The sequence below is a fragment of the Balaenoptera physalus genome (assembly GCF_965194825.1).
Source record: "Balaenoptera physalus genome assembly, chromosome: 6".
Taxonomy (NCBI): Eukaryota; Metazoa; Chordata; class Mammalia; order Artiodactyla; family Balaenopteridae; genus Balaenoptera; species Balaenoptera physalus.
The window spans coordinates 56,121,617-56,145,871 of NC_138885.1; the positions used below are offsets into that span (position 1 = coordinate 56,121,617).

The following is a 24,255-nucleotide window of genomic DNA, read 5'->3' on the forward strand; positions in this document are numbered from 1 at the left end:
TTGGTTTAGTTTAATTCATATTTCACTCAATATGTCTAGAATTATGTAAGTAATTGTTTGTATTCTGTAATAACAATCTCTTTTAGCAGGTCAGGTTGTTTCTCCTCAGTCGGCTCCAGCCTGCGTTGAGAATAAGAATGATGTGAGCAGGGAAAACAGCACTGTTGACTTTAGCAAGGTAAGCTTTTCTCCCTCTCATTTAAGGAAGCCTCTGAGTTATTGCTAGAAATTATCAACCATTTTAAGAGGTGTTGACACAATTTTTTTTTGCATGCACATTTGTTTTGTTTCTTATCCAAAGCTTGATATTGTTACAGATAATGTTAGCATTTAAGTTCACATGTAATGTTCTGCCTATTCACAAAACCAAACGTGTAAGTTTTATGCATAGTCTTCAGGTTTCAGCCACTTGGTGTGATGCATCTCTTCCAGTAAAAAGGATAACTGGACTTCACAGAGAATTTAACAGAAATTTATTGTTTAAAACTTTTGCTAGTTTTTTTTTTTTTTCAAAATAATTTTTCCTCTATTTGTGGAAAAGCAAATCACGTAACTTAAGGCTTCACTGTCGTGATTCAGAGAGAGGCATTAGTGTTAAGAAACACTAGAACATAGTAAGACTGAGCAGAGTTTTGAATAAAAACATAATAAAGACTGACTGTTGAGGGATCCATCTAATTGGAGACAATTCAGATGAAATCATTTATTTGAATGTATTCTAAGAAAATAATGCGTGTGAAAATAATGTGCTTTTCTTAGCAAATTCCTGACATCCTGTATGTGCTATTGCAGGCTGTGGCAAGCTAACACTTGATCAGGAAAGAAGAGTTTTAATATTGACCAAAAATAAAGACAGTCAACACCTTTCTTTATCTGAGTGGCTGAAACAGTAATCACTCCGAGTAATTTGTTTTTCACAAGGTCCTTAACACTTGGAAGGATTGTAACAGTGGGAGGAGGTGGGAATGGGAGGCAGTTGCCTGCATCAAGCTTCTGAAAAGATTAATAGCGATCAGCTCCTTGCTGCTGTTTCAGAATCCCTCTGCCAGTGCCAAAATGGTCTGGGTCCAGTCTTGTGCATGCTCTCCCTCTGGTGCCTGGTGGAGTCTCTGTGGGAGCGTGGTGTACCAGCTTAAGTCTGTTAATTATGCGTGCAGGGGCTGGGAGGCCAACAAAAGGGGCATGCTAGTCCATGTGGGATGAAACAAAGGCATGAAAAAGGACCTCCACACCAGCAAGAGAGAGAGGTGAGGGCACCCTCGGGCTCTGTTTCTACAGTGGTTCAAAGCTCATCTCACTGTACGGAGGCATGTGATTCAAATATTAAGCCAGTTCAAATGTATTCCATTTCCTCTCCAAAAAATATCTTTTTAAAGCATCACATCATCATTCATCTGCAAGTTGGAATAAAATTGTCGCAAACTGCCATACATTTAATTTCTGATGTTCTTCATTTGAAATAGGATCTTAAAAGCAATGACATAAGAAGTTTCTTACTTATTTGTGCAGGCATCAACAGTATAACAGGAGCACAGTGAACATTCTCAAAAACAGTGATGATAAATCACATCCTTTCAAATAATTACCTTTTACCTTTTTTTAAAGGATATAACCCTTTGACACTGAATTTTATATCTCGGTATCATTTTGCTTTTAGTTGCCTGACCTAGTTTCGCAGCCTTCAAAAATGCTTCAATACATTTGAAAGAAAATGAATATAGCCAATTGGAGACAGTAGTCTTATTCTCAGGGCTCCTAGAACAATTTGAACTATAGAAGAGTGAAAAATAGATTTTCTTTTCTTGAATCCTTTTCTTTCTTATTGCATTTCAAATCACTGGACTGCTCCAGTTTTTAACGAGAAAGTTAAATTTCTACAGCCCTCTACTCAGTGCCAACCATCTATATTTCTTAGTCTCCTGTCCATAGCATGGCACATTGTAAAGAAAATGCTTTTGAGAAAGAGCATTTATAAGCTATCTAATCTTGGAGGAGTTCTCTGACTTCATCTTTCTCATTTGTAAAATAAGAATAATACCTATTTATAATTTTGGGGGGAAGATTAAGTGAGAAATTATAGAGAGAGAGCCTGGCAGAGTGTTGGGCTTATAGCAGGTGTTCAATAAAATGTGGCTACTATTATTACTGTTGTTGTTGTTGATATCAGTGGGAACAGCAGTGTCAGAAGTAAATGCTAGACCAGAATTTAATATGTTTTGGCCCCCACTGGATCTCCAGTGCATTGAACAGTGTTTGGGATGTACATGTTGAGTGAATCCTATGAGGTTCAATATAATTTAAGCCTTCAGCTCTGGATTTTTGGGGTTTTTTTTTGAAAAACAAAGTAATACTTCTTACCTTATAACCTGGAAGGACAGAGTAGTAGGATTTGGAAAGAACAAATGTAATGCATCATTATGGAAACAAACTTTAGTGCCAGATTTTGCAGGTGCATGAGTTAAGGTTTTTTAGCCTAATGATTTCAGTTTGGTAGTAAATTTATCAAAAGTGAATCTGTCAGTTAGTCTACAGATTACTTTGTTTATTTAAATATTTTAAGTTTTAATATGTAGATTCCAAACCCCAGTAGAATTTTGAGATGTTAAGGGATAAAAGTCCTTTTTCATTTCATGTGACTTGATCCTATGTTCTGTCTACATTCAAACTATATATTTTTAACCCTTCCAGTGGTTAGGCCCATCAAACTTATTCGTTTAAGGAATGTTTGAAAATATGATCTGAACTGTCAGGTTTTTTGATTCCTATAATGCTTTTTTTAAAAATTAATTAATTAATTAATTTAGTTATGGCTGCGTTGGGTCTTCGTTGCTGTGCGAGGGCTTTCTCTAGTTGCGGCGAGCGGGGGCCATTCTTCATCACGGTGTGCGGGCCTTTCACTGTCGCAGCCTCTCTTGTTGCGGAGCACAAGCTCCAGACGCGCAGGCTCAGTAGTTGTGGCTCACGGGCCCAGTTGCTCCGCGGCATGTGGGATCTTCCCAGACCAGGGCTCGAACCCGTGTTCCCTGCATTGGCAGGCAGATTCTCAACCACTGCGCCACCAGGGAAGCCCCCTAGAATGCTTTTGAAAAGCAGATGTGTTATGTTTTTAAACTGACAGGTAGAAGATGGCTATTTTATTATTTCCCAAATGTTGGCGATTTCTTTTATTTCAAATGACTTAAAGAAACTTCCACATTATTTTCTGTGTAGAAAGAACTCTCTTCTGCATCAATCTTTAATATGTGAAATATGAAGAGTTGCATTATTAAATCCTGGAATTGTAGGAAACCTTAGAAATCTCATTTAGAAGGTGAGAAAGCTGAACCCCGGATTAAGAGAGCTGCTCAAGATCACTGGTTGGTTACTGTCACAAGACCATTTCTCCCCAGGGAATTTCTATTACTTTTCTTGTACTTTCTATAATGAGCTTAAGACTTAAACTTTCTCCCTAAAGACCCATCTGTATTTCTTTCACATCTCAGCATGTAGCTTGTCCAGACATTTCCAGTTCCACCATGATCTTCTGTCTAAATTTGTTCCCTAGAGATATAAGTGTTTCTCATCCACAACTTAAGTATCAAATAACCAGAATAAAGCATCTTTTCCTTCTTAGCATAAAGGTCTGGAGACCCCAGAAGCATGAGTATAAATCCAGATCCATAAGAGTATAACTTGATTTCTTCAAGATTCTGTTCAGAGGACCAGAAAAATTTCCTTATGTTTATTCCGTATTTGAGTCCACCTGAAGACTATCTTAAGGCCGTAGGTCAACCTAATTCCTCAGAGCTGTTTTTGATATTTGTAGTTTTATAAAAGGTTAAACTGTGGTCCTTAAATGTGATCTTTTGTTATATTAAAAGTTAGGTTGCCAAATAAGGTTCTTTATGAATTGTGTGTTAACTCAAATACAGATATACAGGGCTATCCCAGGAATAATATAATATATAATTGTATAATATAATAATATAATGAGATAATATGTTATATAATCTATTACCCCCAAATATATGACTATGCCAAGAATAATATAATGTAATGAGTATAATATAATGACTACTTTAGATATATATTATTTAACTATAATTTATTACATTTTAAATCAAGATAAATTTGCTAATCCTGAAATTAAATTCAGTATATTTAATGCATTTTTTTCAGTAACAGATATCAATCAATGATATATTAGGTATTGTATAATTCAAAAAATAATATGTAAAGACCATGTATTTTCTTTTATAAAATTAAGCTATTTTAGCATACTGGTACTCCTTGATTTAATTCAATTGAATCTTAAAGCAGTCATGTGTATAATTGCCACCTGCCTGAGGTACAGATGCTCATAGTTAAGGCGATGGCATTTGTCAAGAAATAAATGAATTCACAGAAAGTTTTCCAGGTTGAACTTAAACTTCTCATTAGAGTTATGACAAGTATTACCAGTATGACTCACACTGATTATCAATTATAGATTATCTTAAAAAGCTATTTTCTCATTTTAAATTTTGTTCCAGTGTATTAACATTGTATAATTGTTATTTCTATTGAGGGGGAAAACTTAATAGTTCACTTTTTTAGGCTCTGAGAGACTTATCTCCATAAGTCTTTGTTATGTTTTTCTCACAGGGCTAATAGTGTATAGGTATTACGAGCTTACAAATTTGTATTTGGAAGCAAATTTTTAGGTTAAAAACTTTGGAATTTATAATATTTTTCTTTTTCTTTAAATAGAACATTGCTTCTATTTGATATTTTTAGTGGAGTACTGTGGATTATTTTTATATTTAATCCTTGTGATAAAATGTATACTTCATATAATGGGTTTCATGTTTTGTGGCTCCCTTATCTTACAGAAAATTAAGTAGTTATAAACCTTCTAAATAGCTGTGCTGTGGTCTTGATTTCAGAAAACAACAAATTTAATGTAGTCACTAAAATCTGGCTATGGACATCCTAAGGTATTCCTCCTAAAAGTTTTAATTTTTCTTTCATTTTAAACTGCTTGGAAAAAATATTCTCAAATCATTAAATTTGCAGAAGAAATATCTGACCGAAAAAAAAGTCTTGTTGGCCTCACTGTATTTGCCAGAGCTCTTCTCTCTCTCCCTCTCTCCTCTTCTTTCTCCTCTTAATTTTCCTCTCCCTTCTCCTCCACTTCCTCCTCATCGCCTCATCCCCCTCTCTCTCCCTCTTTCTCCTTCTTCTTTTCCTTCTCTCTGTCTCTGTCTCTCTCTCCTCTTCCCACTTTGATCTTTGGTCCCCATTTCATTAACATGAGAGCATAAAAACAGTTATTACAGCAGTTAAACTATTATTCTCCCTGCAAACAGGTTTCCATTAAAAGCAACTCAAATGAATTAGAAACAAGAAATAGGCCTTGTAAAATTGACTTTAAAATCACTGCTTGGTTTTCACTGAGGCTCTCTGTATGCAAATTGATATTTATGCCTAAGACTATTTTACATTCATTTTCAGACTTCACCCTTTACTCCAAGCATTTCTTTTTGTTAATGATGCTTTTGTTTTGTGTGCATTCATTTCAGTCACAGACATTTCATATCAGAAATTCAACAATGGCTCTTCAGCAACTCCAAATGTTAATATTTTTATTCTTGTTTCCTTTGCTCTGCCATATCTAAATTCTCTGATGAGAAATTAAAATTGAAGATTGATCAAGCCAAGTATAGAATGTGAAGGATATAGAACAATTAAGATAAAGTTGAAGACTAAAGTCATAATTTATACTATAAGGAGAATCATGATTATATTTCTTTTGAAATAGGCATATTTTGAATATTAATTAATTGAAATGTGAACAAAATTAAGATAATGTAGTATGCAAATATTTAAATCTATTGACAAATGCTAGTTAAATTAAGATTAAAGTATATTCATTTAATTGAACACATATTCCTTTCTCCCTGAAAATTTCAAGATTACTGATGCTGAAAAGGAATCTTTTTAAAATATTGAATAGAGAAGCTAGAGTATTCAACGTATTAAAGACAAATTAGAAAAATACGAGGTAAAAGAAAAAAGTTTTTTTTTTAAGGGCAAGTAAGACATTTAACTATTTTTAAATTTATTTAAACTATATTTATATAAGCAATATTTATTTAAACTATATTTATTGATGGGTTACCATGTGTGAAATACTGTGCTAGGATATGATTTAACAAATTTTTCCAATTTTGATTTACCTTATTTTACTTTGTGATGATCTCAGGTTGATCTGCATTTTATGAAGAAGATTCCTCCAGGTGCTGAGGCTTCAAACATCTTAGTTGGGGAATTGGAGTTTTTGGATCGAACTGTAGTTGCGTTTGTCAGGTTGTCTCCAGCTGTATTGCTTCAAGGACTGGCTGAAGTCCCAATCCCAACCAGGTAAAAAGTATAAGAGCATCTTTTGCACTTTTCTTAAGCCACTTATCTGTGGGAAAAAAAGGTGTAAATATAGTTTCCTCTGAGAGTTTTTTCTAGAAACTAAAGTGTAATCGACAAAACTATTGTTTCTTCTTGTTTGTGGAGGAGGGCAAAAAGTGCTTTAAAAATTATTCAGTCCTTTCCTCCTTCCTCTCAAATTTCTATGTTTTCTTTTAGGCATGCTCCTCATCTCTGAATACCCTGGTCTATATCACCATATAAATCCTTTCTTACAATTTTGGTGAAAAGTGATAAAGTATTAGGCTTTTCTCAAAGATTGCATTAGACTGTGGGATCCTGTATATGAGTGTGATCGTACTTAAAAAGATCAAAGTTTTCAAGGCCTGCCTTATGCTTGACTGAGTAGGCCCTCAGAGTACATGTAAGTGCCATCATTAGGATACTACCTGCTGTATCTAATGTACTATAAGATTCAGTCTTAGGCATAGTATACTTCACATACGTAGAGTCTTAAGAATCATTGATAGTAGCATCATGGTACTGTGGTTGAATCTGAATCAAAAGTACAAATTTAATTTGATTACCTGAACTTGTTTTTCATTCAGCTGTACATAAAAACTAACAACTTCACCACAATACAAACTGAATTTTGTTGTTTATTATTTATCTCTATGTTATAGAGATAAGACTGTCCATGGGCAAATTGAAAAAAGAATATTGTCTACAGAACATTAGGTTCCTAGCAATTCCTCCAGGGGACCTTGTTTTCTTTCCTTCTCCCTCCATCAAATGCGATTCCTGTATATAGACAGGCTTTCACTCTGATCCTGTTCCCATAGCAAAACATATCTATGTAGGGCCCCATTTCCTACGTGACTGCTGCCCTTTGTTTGATGCTATAATTATTTCAGATGCTGTTAATATGCCTCCTCGTCCAAACACTGAATGCCTTAGCCAAGTTACATTGATGAAGAGTTCAGGTGCTGTGGCAACTGGGTTTGTAGAATGTTTCTTCTATGGACCTTTGGCCTTAAAACATAGCAGATTACATCACTCTGTGTTTTGATTGTGGTTAAGATATTCCAAAAATATGGAATAGTTTAGTCAGGAGAGGCCTCATTTTATTAGAGCTCAGCTGACTGGAAGGGGATTCAGTGTTTGAGTGCCTCTTCCTGAATCTGTGGAAGAACCGATTTGAGGCAGGTAGCTAGTTACCAGTTCAGGTTATAGAGAGCAGTGTCTCATCCTGTTGGAGGGCTACTGAGACTTCTGATACATACCAACTTTTATTAAAAAAGGGGAAGGATGAACTGGGCACATTAAGATGGCCTCTGACTGTATGATTAAGGCTGCATTTTTCTATTTACACCCTGTAATCTATTCAGAGTTTCTGGGAATTTGGGATTCAGATTTAAGATGTGAAACTTACTAACCATAGAGGTATTACTTTAGTAGATTAAAATTCTTTTGCATCTTCCAAGCAGTGCATTCTTGTTCTACCACTTAGGAAGGTATCCGATGAACTCTGAGTAAATGATGGCTATTTATGACAATGATAGCTCTTGTGTTTCAAAGGAAAGAAAAGGAAAATTCCCAGGAGTAGAGAAAAGCCATAATGGGGTTATATACCCTCACTTTGAAAACTGTAAAGGTTTAGGTGACCTCATTTCATACTGACATAGCAAAATGTGTCTACAGAACAATGGAGGAAAAATTAGGGGCACAGTAGAGCCACTGTACGAGGAGAGATTTAAAAGACTAGACTAGTTTGGAAAGGTGAAAAATAGAAGATTAGTTAGACAAATAAAATAAAGAAAGCCATTCAAGGTTCGTAATTATCCTTTCTTAGGAGGACAAAAGGGCACACCGTGTATATAACAGTAACACATAGTAAAAATGTCAGAAAATAATTTTAGGACTTTATAAATAGCCCATGGAATAGAAACCTGAAAAGTAGCAGGATGTACATAGGTTAGGAAATTTCTTGAAAGTACTATACTTGATAAAGCATCTGCCACCACACTAAATTATTCCTGTTTTAAATGTATAGTAGACATTTCTGTATAGCAGAAGTTGACTTGGATTCAGTAACATCTGACACAAAAAATTAATGTCACATCCTCTAAGACTATGTAATATATGCATCATGTAAAAACATGTACAATCTCTAAAGTTTATAACTAAATGAAAGGTAGAATTGTAGTACCTATTTTAGTACACTTTAAAAAGCCATTAGTCTTCACACTAAAGAGCAAGAACCATTTAACAAATGAATACTGTAGAGTTATATTACAGAATATAGGTCATCTTAAAATTCTCACAATTTCCCTGTAGCATTGACCTTTTCAGAGATAAGACAATAAGACAATTACTGGTCCTCCAAAGTTAAAACACATGTTGATTTCTTCAAAAGCTCCAGCTGTGATGATGTATTTGCTAGACTTTCAACCTAATTGAGATGGAATATCACAGTTCAGCTGCTATTTTTATTCCTGCAGCATTGGAATTAACAGTTTTTTTTTTTTATCCTAACTGATCTTTGATTCCTGGCAATAATTTTTTCTATTTAATGTAAATTTACGTACACCTACTGTTTTTTTGACCCTATGTTCTTTCATTGTTTATACTACTGTATTACCTTTTTCCCCTTCTACCTAATTCTACAATTTACATATCAGTGAGTTCTCTTTCTTACAATTCAGAAAGGTTTAATCAGATTTTACTTTTCTCAGCTTTCTCCTCTATGGATTATAGAATCCTAAAAATTCACACTAACAACTGTGTGGGCACGATAGGTAACTAAATGAAGGAAACAGAGCAAAATAACCACGATTCCAATTGCTCAAGGATCTCAAGCATGAGTCATTTTGAAACATCATAAAATATTTCAAAACCTGTGGAAAAATATGGAACTATTTTACATCGAAATCCCTATCTTCAGTTATTCCTTTGAGATGAGTGATTCTGTACTACTAAAATTATTTTTTATTTCTACCTTGAAACATTTGTGTTTTTTTCTTCTTAATTACAGATTTTTGTTCATTCTTCTGGGACCCATGGGAAAGGGGCAACAGTACCATGAGATTGGCAGATCAATTGCAACCCTAATGACAGATGAGGTATTTATTCAAGTTCATTGGGAACATTTCCCTTTACTAGGTACACCTAACTTTTGGAGTTCTGTATTCATGACAGTTTGCTGTGAATCAGATTTCTCTGTATTGAGTTCCCCTTCTTTTAAATGCTTGTACTATAAAATTTCCTTTGGAAAAATTTGTTCAAAAGGGGTAATAAATTCACACACATGAACATTTTAAAACCTCATACTCTAAAGAAAATTTGTTATTTAGTGACATTTACAATGTATTTATTAATATTCCCCTTGTAGCATATGTGTTGCCAAAGTGATCACCATTGCAAATATCACTGCAGGTCTTGTTTGGGGCAAAATAATTTTAAGGTCTCAAAAAAAAAAAAATGTCAGTTTATCTGAATAGTATACATGACACCAAAAGCCATGCAACGTCTATCAACTCTCTTTATAATTGCCTAAATATAGATGTTCTTAACCTGGGAGTCTTTTAACCATTAGAGGAGCTGAAGATTTCAAGAGGCCTGTGATCTCTGATACAGCCCACAAATTTTTCTATGTACAAAAATTTGTGTGTAGTTTTCTTGGACTGGAAAAAGCTTTCATCAGCTTCTCAAAGAGCTATATGTCTCAAAAATGTAAGATCATAAAAGTAAACATAAAAAGTAGTATCATATAACTGGTTTCTTGGATTCTACAGCACGTTATGAAAATCTGTTTTTATTATTTTATTGTTTTTATTGTAAAAGAAGAGCATATGCAAAAAATCACAGAAGGGACATAAATTCAAAATTCAGTAGTAAATAACAAAGAGATTATATATTTCTAGAATATCATCCAAATAATTTAATAATTTATTTATTGAAATATGTGGCTTCTGATACTTGAAATCTTTGAAAAGAGCTAATTAGTATTACATATAACTTTTCCTAGTTTTATGAAATCTGAAAATTTGAACTTGTGTTTGGGATTCAATATAAATTCTTCTATTATATCTGTTCAAATTATGTTTATTGGTTTTATATGAATTAGTTATTGATATTTACACATAGGAAACCAAAAGCTAGAAGAAAAACATTTTTTTCATCTGTTTCAGAAAGAACCAACTTAATGAGTGTATTAGTTTCCTATGCATAAAAAATTACCACAAACTGGGTAATTAGAACAAAAGTAATTTATTTTTTCATATTTTGGGGGTATTTCAGAAGTCTGAAGTCAAAATGTCAGCAGGGCTACATTCTCTCTGGAGCCTCTAGGGGAGAGTCTTTCCCTGTCTCTCCAGCTTCTGGTGGCTCCTGTCATTCCATGGCTTGTGGCAGCAAAATTCCAGTCTCTGCCTTTGTCTTCACATGGCCTTCTCCCCTTTGTTTCTGTGTGTCTTCTCCTTTTCTGTCTCTTATGTCTTTTATAAGGACACATGTCATTAGATGTAGGGCCCACCCTAATCCAGGATGATCTCATCTTGAGATCCTTAATTACATCTGCGAAGACCCTTATTCCAAATAAGATCACTTTCTGAGGTTCAGGTGGACATATATTTTGAGAAGACACTACTTAGCCTACTATAAAGAGTAACATATTCTGTTGAGGAAATCTGGGAGAAGACAGGAGAGTGACAAAAAGGCTTCATGAGTTCCACAAACCTGTTCTAGTAGAACTCTCTGTGAGAAGGCACTGACAGTATTTTTACTTTTAGTGTTTCCATATTGATTAATATTCTGCAATTTTTACAGTATTGAAAAATAAATGACACTGTCATAATTTAACTACTGTCACTTTCATGCACATATGTTTCATGGTATATTATGTTTCCACATCTAAGACATTAAGATATTACATTGAGATATCTCTGGGGCATGGGACATCTTATGTGGTGAGAGGAGCATATTGTGCATAAATACTCAAGTTATCTCTCTTCCTAATACTTCCTTTCCCCAATTAGGAGTCAAGATTTTCTCAAGAGAAAAAAGTCAATTCCAAAGTTTTTGACTAATCAAGTAGACGTAGAACAGAGAAACATGCATGGTTTTAAAATTTTAGATTTAGAATGAGAGCAGAGAAAGGACTTGCATCTATTTCCTTGGTAAATGAGAATGACCTAATTTGAGAACAAGCATCAGCTCTTGAATGAAGACTCAAACATGAATCCTTTAGACTTGAAAGTTTAGAGCTTAGCTTTGGGGCAATTTGTTTAACTCTCTGTGAGCAGTGGGATAGAGAAGCAGAAATTCAGCCAGAAAGTTACTCCAAAAATGAGAGCTGTTAATTATAATAGGACATTTAAATTATGATAGTACATTCATTGAATATTTTTAAAAATGTTTAAATACTTTTAAAAGAGAAAAAAAGTTTTTATTGTTCAAAGCCCAGGTGGAGAAATTGTTCTGCTTATCTAACTGCTTTGAAATACATTGACCAGTTATACTCATTAAGAATAAAATTCAATATGTTGATTCTTACAGTTTAGTTAAGAAAATGGTGAATTGTATTGCACTATTAAGCTGTAAATTCCATGAGAGCAGTTACCACTTAATATTCATTTTTGTTCCCTGATTTTGTCAGGTGCTCAAATAAATATTTGTTGACTAAGCTCTGTTTGTTCTTTTCCTCTCTGTACCAGGAACTTCTTGTAGGTAGACTGTCTTTTCCTTTTGTATCTTCAAACTTAACGTAGCGTCTGGCCCTCAGTCAGGGTTCAGTCAATTTTTTTTTTAAACGAGTTAATGACTGAATGTGCTAGTCATCCTAGCAACACCTTATCTTGAGTCAGTCTAATCTATTTTCTTCCTTCCTGTTGAGCATTACTAGAAATAAATCATATGATTTTGTTTATTGGCGCTACTACCAATTTATTAATCCTTTTATAGTCTTAAAAATTATTAAGCATTCCAAAGAGCTTTTGTTTATATAGATAAGTATGCTGATATTTATCATAAGAGAACTTAAAACTGAGAATTTTTAAGTGTATTTGTGAATTTATTTTAAAATAACAATAGTAAAGTCATTGTATATTAACATAAATAACATAGTTTTATAAAAACAAAAGCCAAAGCAAAAACAAAAAAAAGGGATTATTTTTCTTTTTCTTGTTTTGGATTTTTGCACCAACAATTTTCTCTATCACCTAGCTCTTAAGTCAACACTGACTTGTTCTGTCAATTAGCAAACATGCCCAACATATAGTAGCTACTTAAGAAATACATATGAAATAAAAGTCCAGGTTTTTCCCATCCTTAAAATTTCTTACTCCTTAACATGGCATGTACCACTGAAAGGTTGAATGAATCTGAATCTCAAGAGTTTTGAAAGACTGATCTCTACTTTGTCCTGAATATCATAACTTCATTTATCTCAGTGTGTTACGGTATGATTTTTGTCACTACCACTCTACTGAAACTGCTTTCTGTAAGGTCACCATTTATGAAATATACTATCCTGTGTTCAGTACTCATGTCACTTGATCTCTTACTGGCATTTGACATTATTGAACACCTGTTTTTTTTTCCCCTTGAAGAACAGCAAAAATTATGTGCTTTGTTTTGACACTAAATCTTTGAGGTTTGTATTATTGCTTACCCTGAGGTAATAAATATATCCTTCTATATTCTGTCCAATGAGTTTAATACTTTAACTCTCATATTTAAGTTTTTAATACCTAGAATTGCTTTTTGTGTGGGATGTGAGTAAAGATCCAATATCACTTTTATATAGATAATTACTTGGCTTATTATCATTTATTGATTAGTCCATCATTTATTCAATGGTTAGCATTAGTTTATGCCACAGTATAAATATTGTTAAAATTTCTAATATGTTCTATAAATTTTTATCTCTATTTTAAAGCAAGGGCTTCTTTCAGGAAGTTTGATTTACACATACTTAAACAATGTTTGCCAAACTTGAATCACTAATTCTAGTTTAATGAGCCTCCTTCTATCCTCCTTTCCCTTCTCTTACTCTTGCCACCAGAAATTTCAACATTCACCTAGCATTCTAAGAAAAAATAAGTGTGTGCAATCATAGAATAAACTAAGCTATATTTTACACTAAAAACTTCTTTAGTTAGAGCTTCTTATTCAGATTGTTATAATCACATGTGAGATAACTGGGAGATGAAAACAAAGAACACATTAAGATTTTAAAATTGTTTTTTATCTATAAATGATTATTTTCCTTCTATAGGTATTTCATGATGTTGCTTACAAAGCTAAAGATCGTAACGACTTGGTATCAGGAATTGATGAATTTCTGGATCAGGTTACTGTTCTCCCTCCTGGAGAATGGGATCCAAGCATTCGAATAGAGCCTCCCAAAAATGTTCCTTCCCAGGTATGTATATACGAAAATACTCTTAAGACTACCATCATTTTGTTGTGTTTTAAATATATGTACTAAAATAGTATAACCAATCCAAAGATTCAAATGATTTAAATTATAACTTCTGTGATATTGTGATTTATAATATGAAACATATATCTGGTCTTTGTCCCTATTTCTGACACAGAGCTCCTGAAATGCTTGGAATTTTCTAAGTGATGAAAGCAACAAAGATGTCTTTTGTTATGTTAATGAGGTTACTCCCTGGAGGTTACCACAAGGGAGGTGAGAGGGGCTAGAGTTTGAGTTCAATCACCAATGGCCATTGGTTTAATCAATCATGCCTGTGTAATGAAGCCTTCACAAAACCCCAAAGGGACAGGGTTCAGAGAGCTTCCGGGTTGGTGAACACATGGAGATTGGGAAGATTGGTGTGCCTGGAGAGGGTATGGAAGTTCCTTGACCTTTCCCCATGCCTTGTCCTATGCACCTCTTCCATCTGGCTGTTCCTGAGTTATATCCTTTTATAATAAAACTGGTGATCAAGTAAATAAAATGTTTCTCTGACTTCTATGAGCCACTCTAGCAAATTAGTTGAACCTGAGAAGGGGTTCATGGGAACCCTCAGATTTATAGCCAGTTGATCGGAAGCACCAGCAACAACCTGAAATGGGGTCTGATTGGTGGGCAGTCTTGCAGGACTGAGCCCTCGACCTGTGGAATCCGATGCTATCTCTGGGTAAATAGTGTCAGAAATGAGTTAAATTTCCCACCACATTTGAATTGGTACCAGAACCTAATAAATCTCTAAAAAGGCAGGGATATGAAGTTGTAAAATCTTCCTTCTTCTTATTCAACACAGATTTGATGTATTGATGATATTCTACTAAATAACAGTCCCATGTGCCTGGAAAGATTTTAGACCCACCTTAAAACATACTATACTGGAGGAAAATTGAAATTTTAATAAAAATAGAAAATATGCTTGAGAAAAAGCTCATTACTGTCTTTCCATATTCTGATACATCACTTTGAAATTGGCAAGTGTTAGGAAAATTCAAAGGCATGGTTTAGTCATATTGCATGGAAAACTCCCTGTCACTGCTAATCACATTTATGATTTGAAGAATTTTTTAAAATAATTCTTTTGTTTCTATTGCTTTTGTGTGGGCATATGGTGTGAAAATTGTAAAAATTCTCCCTATAAAAATCTAATGTGCATTTTACTTGTTATACAATGCAGAAAGATAGAAATAAAGACCATTGCTATTGTTTGGGGTGAGATTCTTATTGCAGGCATGTCTTTGTTGAGAGTGGTGGCCAAATGTCTTAAGCCCACTCATATTGCCATCTCTATTCCTATTGAATCCGCCTCCTCCAACTCTCTCTGCTATCATCTACCCAAGCCTTGCCTTTGGCTCTTGTCCCTGTGGAGTCCAGCTGCCTTAGTAGTTGACTGTGCTGCCTTAGTTGAAGTAACAGATGGCCTAATTGACCCAGCTCTAGACATAGAAGCTTTTCTGGTTAGCCAGAGGTGGGTAAATGAGCAGGTGTACTACTTAACCATTTCAGTTGATCTACTACTAAAATAAAGTAAGTTGCTTAAAAATAATTTTAAGGGTTTAGATGGTCTTATTTTTGTACTTGCATACATCTTTGCACTTACAGTATTAGCAAAGGCAGTATAATGCTTCTTGAAGTAATAAGGAAGAATCTCTTTAATTGATGTTATTCGGAAAAATTTAGTGAAAATACTAATATGTTGAATATGAGACCTTAAAAGTCACTTGTTAACACCAGTTTGCTTTTCAAACATTAAAACTAAAGTCAAGCATTTTTAAAAATATTTATTTATTTATTTTTGGCTGTGTTGGGTCTTCATTGCTGTGTGTGGGCTTTCTCTAGTTGCGGCCAGCGGGGGCTACTCTTTGTTGCGGTGCGCCAGCTTCTCATTGTGGTGGCTTCTCTTGTTGCGGAGCATGGGCTCTAGACACACGAACTTCAGTAGTTGTGGCACATGGGCTCAGTAGTTGTGGCTCTCAGGCTCAGTAGTTGTGGTGCACGGGCTTAGTCGCTCCGCGGCATGTGGGATCTTCCTGGACCAGGGCTTGAACCCCTGTCCCCTGCATTGGCAGGCGGATTCTTTACCACTGCACCACTAGGGAAGCCCTAAAGTCAAGCATTTTTGAAAGCATCTTCCCTTTGAGAAATGATGTTTCTGAGGCAGATGGAGGCATGGGAGCTTTGTATTTTCAAAATTAATTTTATGAGACTTTAAAACCAAGATTAATTATTGGATTCTGGGTATTGAGAGGCAGTAGTAGAAAGAACATTGAATTAAGAATCAAGGCACCTGGGTTCTGCTGTTATCTATTTGTATGATCTTAAACAGATGCCATAACCTTTCTGTACTGGTGTTCTATATCAGTGTGTCCAACAGAACTTTCTGCAATGATAGAAGTGTTCTATATCTGTGCTATCTAATAAGCCAAGCCACTATTGAGCACTAGAAATTTGGCTACTGCAACTGAGGAACTGAATTTTTAATTTTAATTAACTTAAATTTAAATAGCCACGTGTAGTTAGTTACTATAATGTTAGACAACACAATTTTATATAATGAGTTTGAATTAGATACACTCCGTGTTTCTTTACAACATTAGTATTTTTTAAATGTATGTTGGAATTGAATAATAGATACTATGAAACTATGTTTTCTTTGATTAAAATGAATTGAAATAAATTAAGCACTCTGACTTCCTAGTCATTCAAATAATATTTTCCTCCATGGGATAATTTCCATGGTTTTTATTCTTCCAGAATGTGCAAATCACAGTATTTTTTAATACTTTTTACTTTCAGTTAAGAGAAGAATAAACAGTCACCTCAAGGGATACCCTTGAAAATACTCGTTAGAACATTGTGTCAGTCATTATAATCACTCCCTTGTGTATACCCTCAACTTCCTTGCTTTTCTCTCATGCCATTTACTTGCTTGTCAAAACCACAACACTGTGTGAATTCAATTCTTTGGTCTATACCTCCGTTGATGCAGCTGAGAGTGGCTGAGGAAAACATACAACTACATTGACTAATCTCATATAATTCATGACCACATACCTCAGGTAGACCCTTTATATTACAAGTTCATTATACTCTACTTCCCAAGTTCAATCCATTCTCTCTACATGACTTCCCAAGTTCAATCCATTCTCTCTACATGACTGTCTCACACCTGTTTTCTCTCCTCAAACCTTCAGCACTGCTTTCTGACTTTCAGATGTTGACTTGCTTCCTACTTCCCTAAGAAAATTAAAGTAATCAAAAGAGAACTTCTGAAGATTCCCAAAACCATATTTATGTACTGCCAGCAACTACATTCTCTGCCTTCCCATATATTACTATTGATGAATTATCCAAAGTCAGCCTTCTATCTGTGCAGTAGATCCCATCTCTTCATACCTACTCAAAAACATTACTCCCCAATTCTCCTCTTTCTCCCCTATATCATCAGGTCTTTTGTTCTGTATTGTATCATTTTTATTAGCAAACAACATTGTTAATTTGTAAATCTTAGAAAAAGAATTCTCAATGCCACTATCACTGCCAGCTACTCATCCATTTCTTTGTTCCCTTCTATAACGCAATGCAACAGAAGAGTTCTCTGTACTATCTGCCTCCAATTCCTCTCCTCCAATTCTCTCATTTTTTAATTGAAATATAGTTGAAGTACAATATTATGTTAGTTTCAGGCATACAACATAGTGATTAGATATTTAAATATATTACGAAGTGATCACCACAGTAAGTGTAATAACTATCTGTCCCATATAAAATTATTACAGTGTTATTGACAACATTCTTATGCTGTGTAATACATCCCCATGACCTATTTACTTTCTAACTAGAAGTTTGTACCTCTTAATTCCCTTCACCTATTTCACCCATCCCCACACCTCCTCCCCTCTGGCAAACACCCATTTGTTCTCTGCATCTATGTCAGTTTTTGTTTTGTTTGTTTGTTTGCTTTGTTTTCTAAATTCCACATATCAGTGAGATTGTATGAGTATTTGTCTTTGTATGACTTATTTCACTTACCATAATATCCTCTAGGTCCATCCATGTTGTTGCAAATGGCAAGATTTCACTCTTTTTTATCCTTCAATTCTCTCTTAAACCTACCTCCATAAGGCATTTGCCCCCATCACTTTACTGAAATTTACCTACATGAAGGCCGCCAGAGACCTCCACAATGCTAAATTCCAAGGTCAATTTTCAGTCTATATTTTATTTAACCTATCAATCAGCAGCCTTTGACAGAATTGATGACTCCCTTTTCCTTGATACATTTTCTTTTCTTTGGCTCACCAAACCCCACACTCTTGGTTTTCTTTATATCTCACTGGTCACTCCTCAGTTTCATTTGCTGGTTCCGCCTCTTCTCTCTGATTTCTTTATATTGAAGTGATGCAAGGCTCAGTCCTTAGTGGTCTTCTCTCCTCTACACTCATTTTCTTGGTAATATCATCCAATCTTATAGCTTTAAATCCTCTCCAAAATTTATTTTTCACCTTGCACTTGCAAGGTACTTATCCAAATGCCTATCTTGTGTCTCTACTTGGGTGTCTTTTAGATATCTAAAATTCAACATGTCAAAGTTGGAACTGAATTATAGATTGTATTATTTCTCTACCTATATACACCTTTGCATTTATATTATAAAAGGCAATATAATGTTTCCTGAAGAATATAAGAGACTCTGATCTTTTCTCAAAATCTGTTCCATCTGTACCTTCCCATCTCAGTAAGTGTTAACTCCATACTTCAATTGACCAAGCCAGAAACTTTTATTCTTCTCTCTTATACCTGACTTCAATTCTGCCAGGAAATACTCTTGGCATTGCCTTCAATATTTATCTAGAATTATACCATTTCTCACTGTTGCCACTGCCACCCCCCTAGTTCAAGCTACCATCATCTTTCTCCTGGATTACTGAAATAGCCTCCTAACCGGTCTCCTTGTTTCCACCCTTGGCCGCTAGAATCTGTTCTCAACACAGCAGCCAGAGTGTTAGGTCATGCTACTCCTTTCCTTAAAATCCTGCAAAAGCGCCTCATTTCACTGAGAATAAAAGCCAAATACTTACCACGTTCTACTAAACCTATAGAGTCTGGCTCCCCTTCACCTCTCAGTCGTCTCCTGGCTCTTTCTTGCTCACTCCTCTCCTTGGCCTCCCGCCTCCTTGTTCTTCAAGCCCTGCAGCCACACTCCTGCCTTAAGTCTATCCCACTGGCTGTTCTTTGCCTGGATGTTCCCCAGTTATTCTATGGCTAATTCTCTTGACTCCCACAAGTTTTTCTCAAATGACACTCTATTTATAATTGCCAGTTCCTCCTCCCTATACCTCACACCACCCCTTAGTCTGCTCTAAATTTTTACTTTTCCATAGTTTTTATTTCTTTATTTTTTCTTTATTATATATTCTGCATTTGAAAAAAAAAACATTTGACATCATCTCTCTCTCTAGAATCTGGCATGTACATAATGCTACATAAATATGGACCTCTCAGGGATCTTATTAAATCCACCAAACCTCTCTCAATCCCCAAAAGGAAGAAGCAGATCTGTTCAACGTTTCTTTCTAATAATTCAGGTTGGAGATATCAGAAGAAACTTGGAAACAAATTTTATTTATTTATTTACTTATTTATTTAAAAAAATTTTTTTAAAGACATCTTTTTTTAAAATTTATTTATTTTTTATTTTTTTATTATTTTTGGCTGCGTTGGGTCTTTGTTGCTGCACTCAGGCTTTCTCTAGTTGCGGCGAGCGGGGGGCTGCTCTTTGTTGCGATGCGCTGGCTTCTCATTGCGGTGGCTTCTCTTGTTGCGGAGCACGGGCTCTATGCGCGCGGGCTTCAGTAGTTGTGGCTCGCGGGCTCTAGAGCGCAGGCTCAGTAGTTGTGGCGCACAGGCTTAGCTGCTCCACAGCATAGGGGATCTTCCCGGACCAGGGCTCGAAACTGTGTCCCCTGCATTGACAGGTGGATTCTTAACCACTGCACCACCAGGGAAGCCCTATTTTAATTTTTTATTGAAATATAGTTGATTTCAAACGTGTTAGTTTCAGATGTATAACAAAGTGATTCAGTTGTTTATATATATATACACACACATATATATATTCTTTTTTAGATTTTTTTCCATTATAGGTTATTACAAGATATTGAGTATAGTTCCCTGTGCTATACAGTGGGTCCTTGTTGGTTATCCATTTTATATATAGTAGTGTGTATATTCTAATCCCAAACTCTCCCTGGTTTTTAATCTTTTTAACACACTATAGAATTAATTTACTTACATGTTTATTTGTTTACTGTTTGCCTTCCCCATTAGAACATAAGCTCCACAGGCCTGATTTGTCCCCAGGTATACAGTGGTGCAGCCTAGAACCTGACACAAATTGGCTCCCAATAAGTGTTTGTTGACTGAATTAATAAATTGTTTAATTTGCCTAGTGAAATGTCTACTCACCTATTGATTTTACTTAAAATGTCTGGGGAATTCCCTGGAAGTCCAGTGGTTAGGACTCGGCGCGTTCACTACCATGGCCTGGGTTCGATCCCTGGTCGGTGAACTAAGATCCTGCAAGCTGCGCGGCTTGGCCAAAAATTTTAAAAAAAGTCTGAAAAACAAACAAAAATTTCCTATATTTTCCTCGGAATATTCATTGGTACTATACATACACAATTCTTTTTCCAAAAACCTTTTTGCCTTACTAGAAGATGACCACTCCTTGAGAAAATTGTTACTTTAGAATGACGAGTATCTTTCATGGCTTATCATTTGCCTTATCAGTGTATAGCTTTTCTCATTGTAAAACAATGAATTAATTTATGTAGTCAGGGATAATTCCCCAGAAGAACAAATATCACTTGCCTTCTGAGGCTTGCTAAGAAATCTTTCCCTAGGTGATTATTGGGTATTGAGGGTACTGAGGGCCACTGTTACAGCCCTTTACAGATGTATGATAGTTAATTTACATGTAAAGGCAGCTCCTTCATCAGTTGACAGACATACTCCCTTTTATCTTTGAACTTCAGTTCATTGTATCTATTTATATACCCAGGAAATTGTAAAATATTAAGCAATGAACTTTCCTATATTTTGTGCATTTCAAAATGGATTTTTTGTCATGTTTTAAATCTGCACCATTTTATCTAAATGTCCCATTGTAATAAGATCATTTGATAATTCACATTTGTTCATGTTTACACTAAACACAAAGAACATGTTTACATGTTTACACTATTTTGGAATGGCAGTCAAGTAAAAAGTTTAATTTCACCATTAAAAATTTTTGTATTGTCCTTTTAAGCACTTTTGAACACATTGGTGTGCTCCAAGATCACCAGTAGGTAGGATTTTCTGATTTTTTAAACTCTCTGTCACTGACAAAAGTGGGCGGAATAGACCTATGGGGAAACAGCACTTACATAACCTCAGTTAATTTGTCATGGGCTCAATTAGAAGCTTCCTTTTGCAATAGTCTTTTGGATCGCTTTGTGTTGGAAAGAAGCTTGGGTAGGAAGATCTGAGCCAGGATCAGAGAGGGAAATATATTTTTAAAATAGCTAATGATAACAGTTAATGCTTCTTGAACAGTTGAACTAGGCCAGAGATATAACACCACTAACACCTCTTCACCTCGACCTATCTTAAACCTGGTCTCACTCTGTCCCCTTCTCTTACTTTATTTTCTTTGTATCTCTCTCTCTCTCCCTGACATTGTAGGTTTATTGTTTGTCTCCACTAACAGAATACTTTTTCTTGCTCACCTTTACATCGATAGCATCCCATAAAAATGAATGGCACACACTAGGCACTCAATAAATATTAGTTGAAAGAATGAATTAATGTTCATCACCTTATTTCATTCTCTCAACCACACTGATAGGTACTGTTATTATCACCAGTAAAAGGAGAAGGGAACTTAGGCTTTAGGTGGCTAGATAACTTTCTAGAGATCATATAACAAACAAGGAACAGAGCCTGGGTTCTTAGCCACTCTGCATATTGCCTCAAGGGAAAAAAAATTGTTTTTGTTATTTACAACTAGCACCTGAAACTCAAAAACAAAAACAAAACAAAAAAAACTTCCCGCAGGAGAAGAGGAAGATTCCTGCTGTACCAAATGGAACAGCGGCTCCTGGGGAAGCCGAGCCCCACGGAGGACATAGTGGACCTGAACTCCAGCGAACTGGAAGGTTAGTGAAAAGCCCTCGTATGGGACTTCAAAGACCAAACGATATATACCTTTTTTGTGTGTTGGGAATTGCTGTTTTGAGAACTAATTTGTTTTTATACTTTGGATACCTACTCTTTGGGGGATGAATATGCCAATTAATTTGATTTCTCTGTAGTTACTAATGATTGTCATTATGATTAAACCAGAACAGTGAATACACCATTCCATTTTAATATATACCTAGTCTTTCATATTGCTATGCATTAAAACACATTCACAGATTCTTAGGATGAATAAGAAAACTGTCAGTTGCCCTTTCCAAAAGAGCCTGTTGAAAACTTCAAGCTCAAGATGGAAATGAAAATAAATACCAAGAACTCAGTCTTATAGACCCTCTCTCATTACATTCAAGGAGGATGTATATAATAGTATTTTTTATTTTTACGGTAGTGATTTGAAAGAGGTATATGATTTATTTTTCTAATCACACATCTTTGAAGAGATGAAAGCTTCAATTTATTTCTTAAAATGATTCTTTATGGTTTTTTGACAGCTTGTCTCTCTCCAAGAAATGTGTGAGCAGAAAATCAGAAACCTTTGGGTGGGTCTCTCTTCAGGGAAATGTGTGCACACAGCCTCCATTATAATTGCAGGCAATTGCAGAGGCTTTGCAGGATTGGTACTCCTCTCCCCTCAGGGCCATTTCCTGTACTGCTTTCACTGTGTCCTCCAAGATGACTTTCCAGTTCCTGACAACTCTGTGCATTTTAATTCTCCTGTGTTCTTTCCCTTTATCTATGTTTTGTCTCTGAGGAAATGTCTTCCTCAGGCTCCGTACCTAATTTGAGATGGTTCAAACAATTTTTTCCTTTTCCCTTTACTAGAAACATTGTTACTCCTTCTGTTTACTTTCATATTTTCAAATGCTGTCTTTTTATTTTTGGTGTTTTTTTTTTTTTCTCTCTCTCAGGTGTAACATGCCACATAGCTTAGATTTTTTTCAAAGTTCACTTTTCCTTACTGCTTCCTAAATCCTCCCAGGTCACCAATATCCGGTATCTTCGCTTCTCCAGAGTTCTTCCACAGATTCTGTTGCTGACATGACTTGAAGTATCCATTACTCATCTGCTCTCCTGGAGTTGCTGGTGCACATCTGGGCTGCTCTTGTACTGTTCTCTGCAATGACCTCCCACTTCCGGATTTAGATTTATGCTGCTAAAAGCACGTTTATGACACAGTAATATAACAGCTATTTAGACTAATGTATACCCTAATAAGTAATTAATTAGAAAAGAGTGGTCTAATAGAAAGTACTATCAAACCTATAAATATTAACTACGAAGTAATAGTTCATAACCAGCTCAAATTCTTTTGGGGATTAGGTGGGGTATAAATCATAACTGAATGAATAAATAGACTCGTAGATTAAATCTGTTCTGAATTGTGACTTTGGCAAGTTAACAAATCATTCAGAAATGGTCCCCCAAATAAAAATTACGTATGTGTTTTACTAAACACAGGTAAGGGAACCTAACCTAAGATGATCTTTGTGTGTGAATTTCACGGGTTCTTTGCAAGCTTCTCTGAATTTTAAATGTCCTTTTTTTTCAATTGAAATTTCATTCTTCTCAACCTCTCCTACTCCACATCCCTCTGATGGAAACAATCACTAGAAAAACATAATGTTTCTATCACTCACATAATAGGTACTAATATGTTACTATTGTGCCTATATTAGGGCAATTAAAAATAATAGAATTTATTCTGAAGAGGTACATTTTTCAAGGCAAATCAGAATTTATTTCTCAAGAGAACAATCATTTTTGAGGTGATTCTTAGATTGCCAGATTATATTCCTATTTAGAAAATAAATAACAAAACTTTAATATTTTTCCATAAACCAAGTATATTTAGCATACTGGCAGTATGTTGAACATAATAGGTTTTTTTTAACCTCCATGTAGGAACTTAATCACAGCCTTATTCATTTTAATATGACATCTTTATCCCATAGAACACAAAGAGCTTTTGGTAGTCAAATGTTAAATCTGCATATTGTTATTAAATGTTCAAAGAATGAGAATAGCTGTTTAATGCTCTCATTCCTAACAGATTAAAAAGTTCCAGTCCTCAGATTTTAGGCAATATTTCACAATTTAATGCTTCTCTCTTCCCCAACCCCCCAAAAAAATCATCCTTCAAATGCTTTAATGTGGTT

At 35.1% G+C, this 24,255-nt stretch overlaps 1 protein-coding gene across 11 annotated transcripts in view; it reads left to right on the forward strand.

Annotated features, from left to right (window-relative positions):
* SLC4A10 (solute carrier family 4 member 10) overlaps nt 1–24,255 on the forward strand; it is a 475,347-nt gene that overhangs the window by 360,114 nt on the left and 90,978 nt on the right. For 5 of the 11 annotated variants that reach the window (XM_082464954.1, XM_082464953.1, XM_082464948.1 and 2 more), the window contains 6 exons: nt 87–178; nt 1,158–1,247; nt 6,224–6,381; nt 9,413–9,500; nt 13,655–13,801; nt 21,956–22,056. In XM_082464954.1, the coding sequence (XP_082321080.1) occupies nt 87–178; nt 1,158–1,247; nt 6,224–6,381; nt 9,413–9,500; nt 13,655–13,801; nt 21,956–22,056 (676 nt within the window). The remainder of the gene's footprint in view (nt 1–86; nt 179–1,157; nt 1,248–6,223; nt 6,382–9,412; nt 9,501–13,654; nt 13,802–21,955; nt 22,057–24,255) is intronic. The other 6 variants (XM_082464955.1, XM_082464951.1, XM_082464958.1 and 3 more) reach the window with 3 other exon arrangements.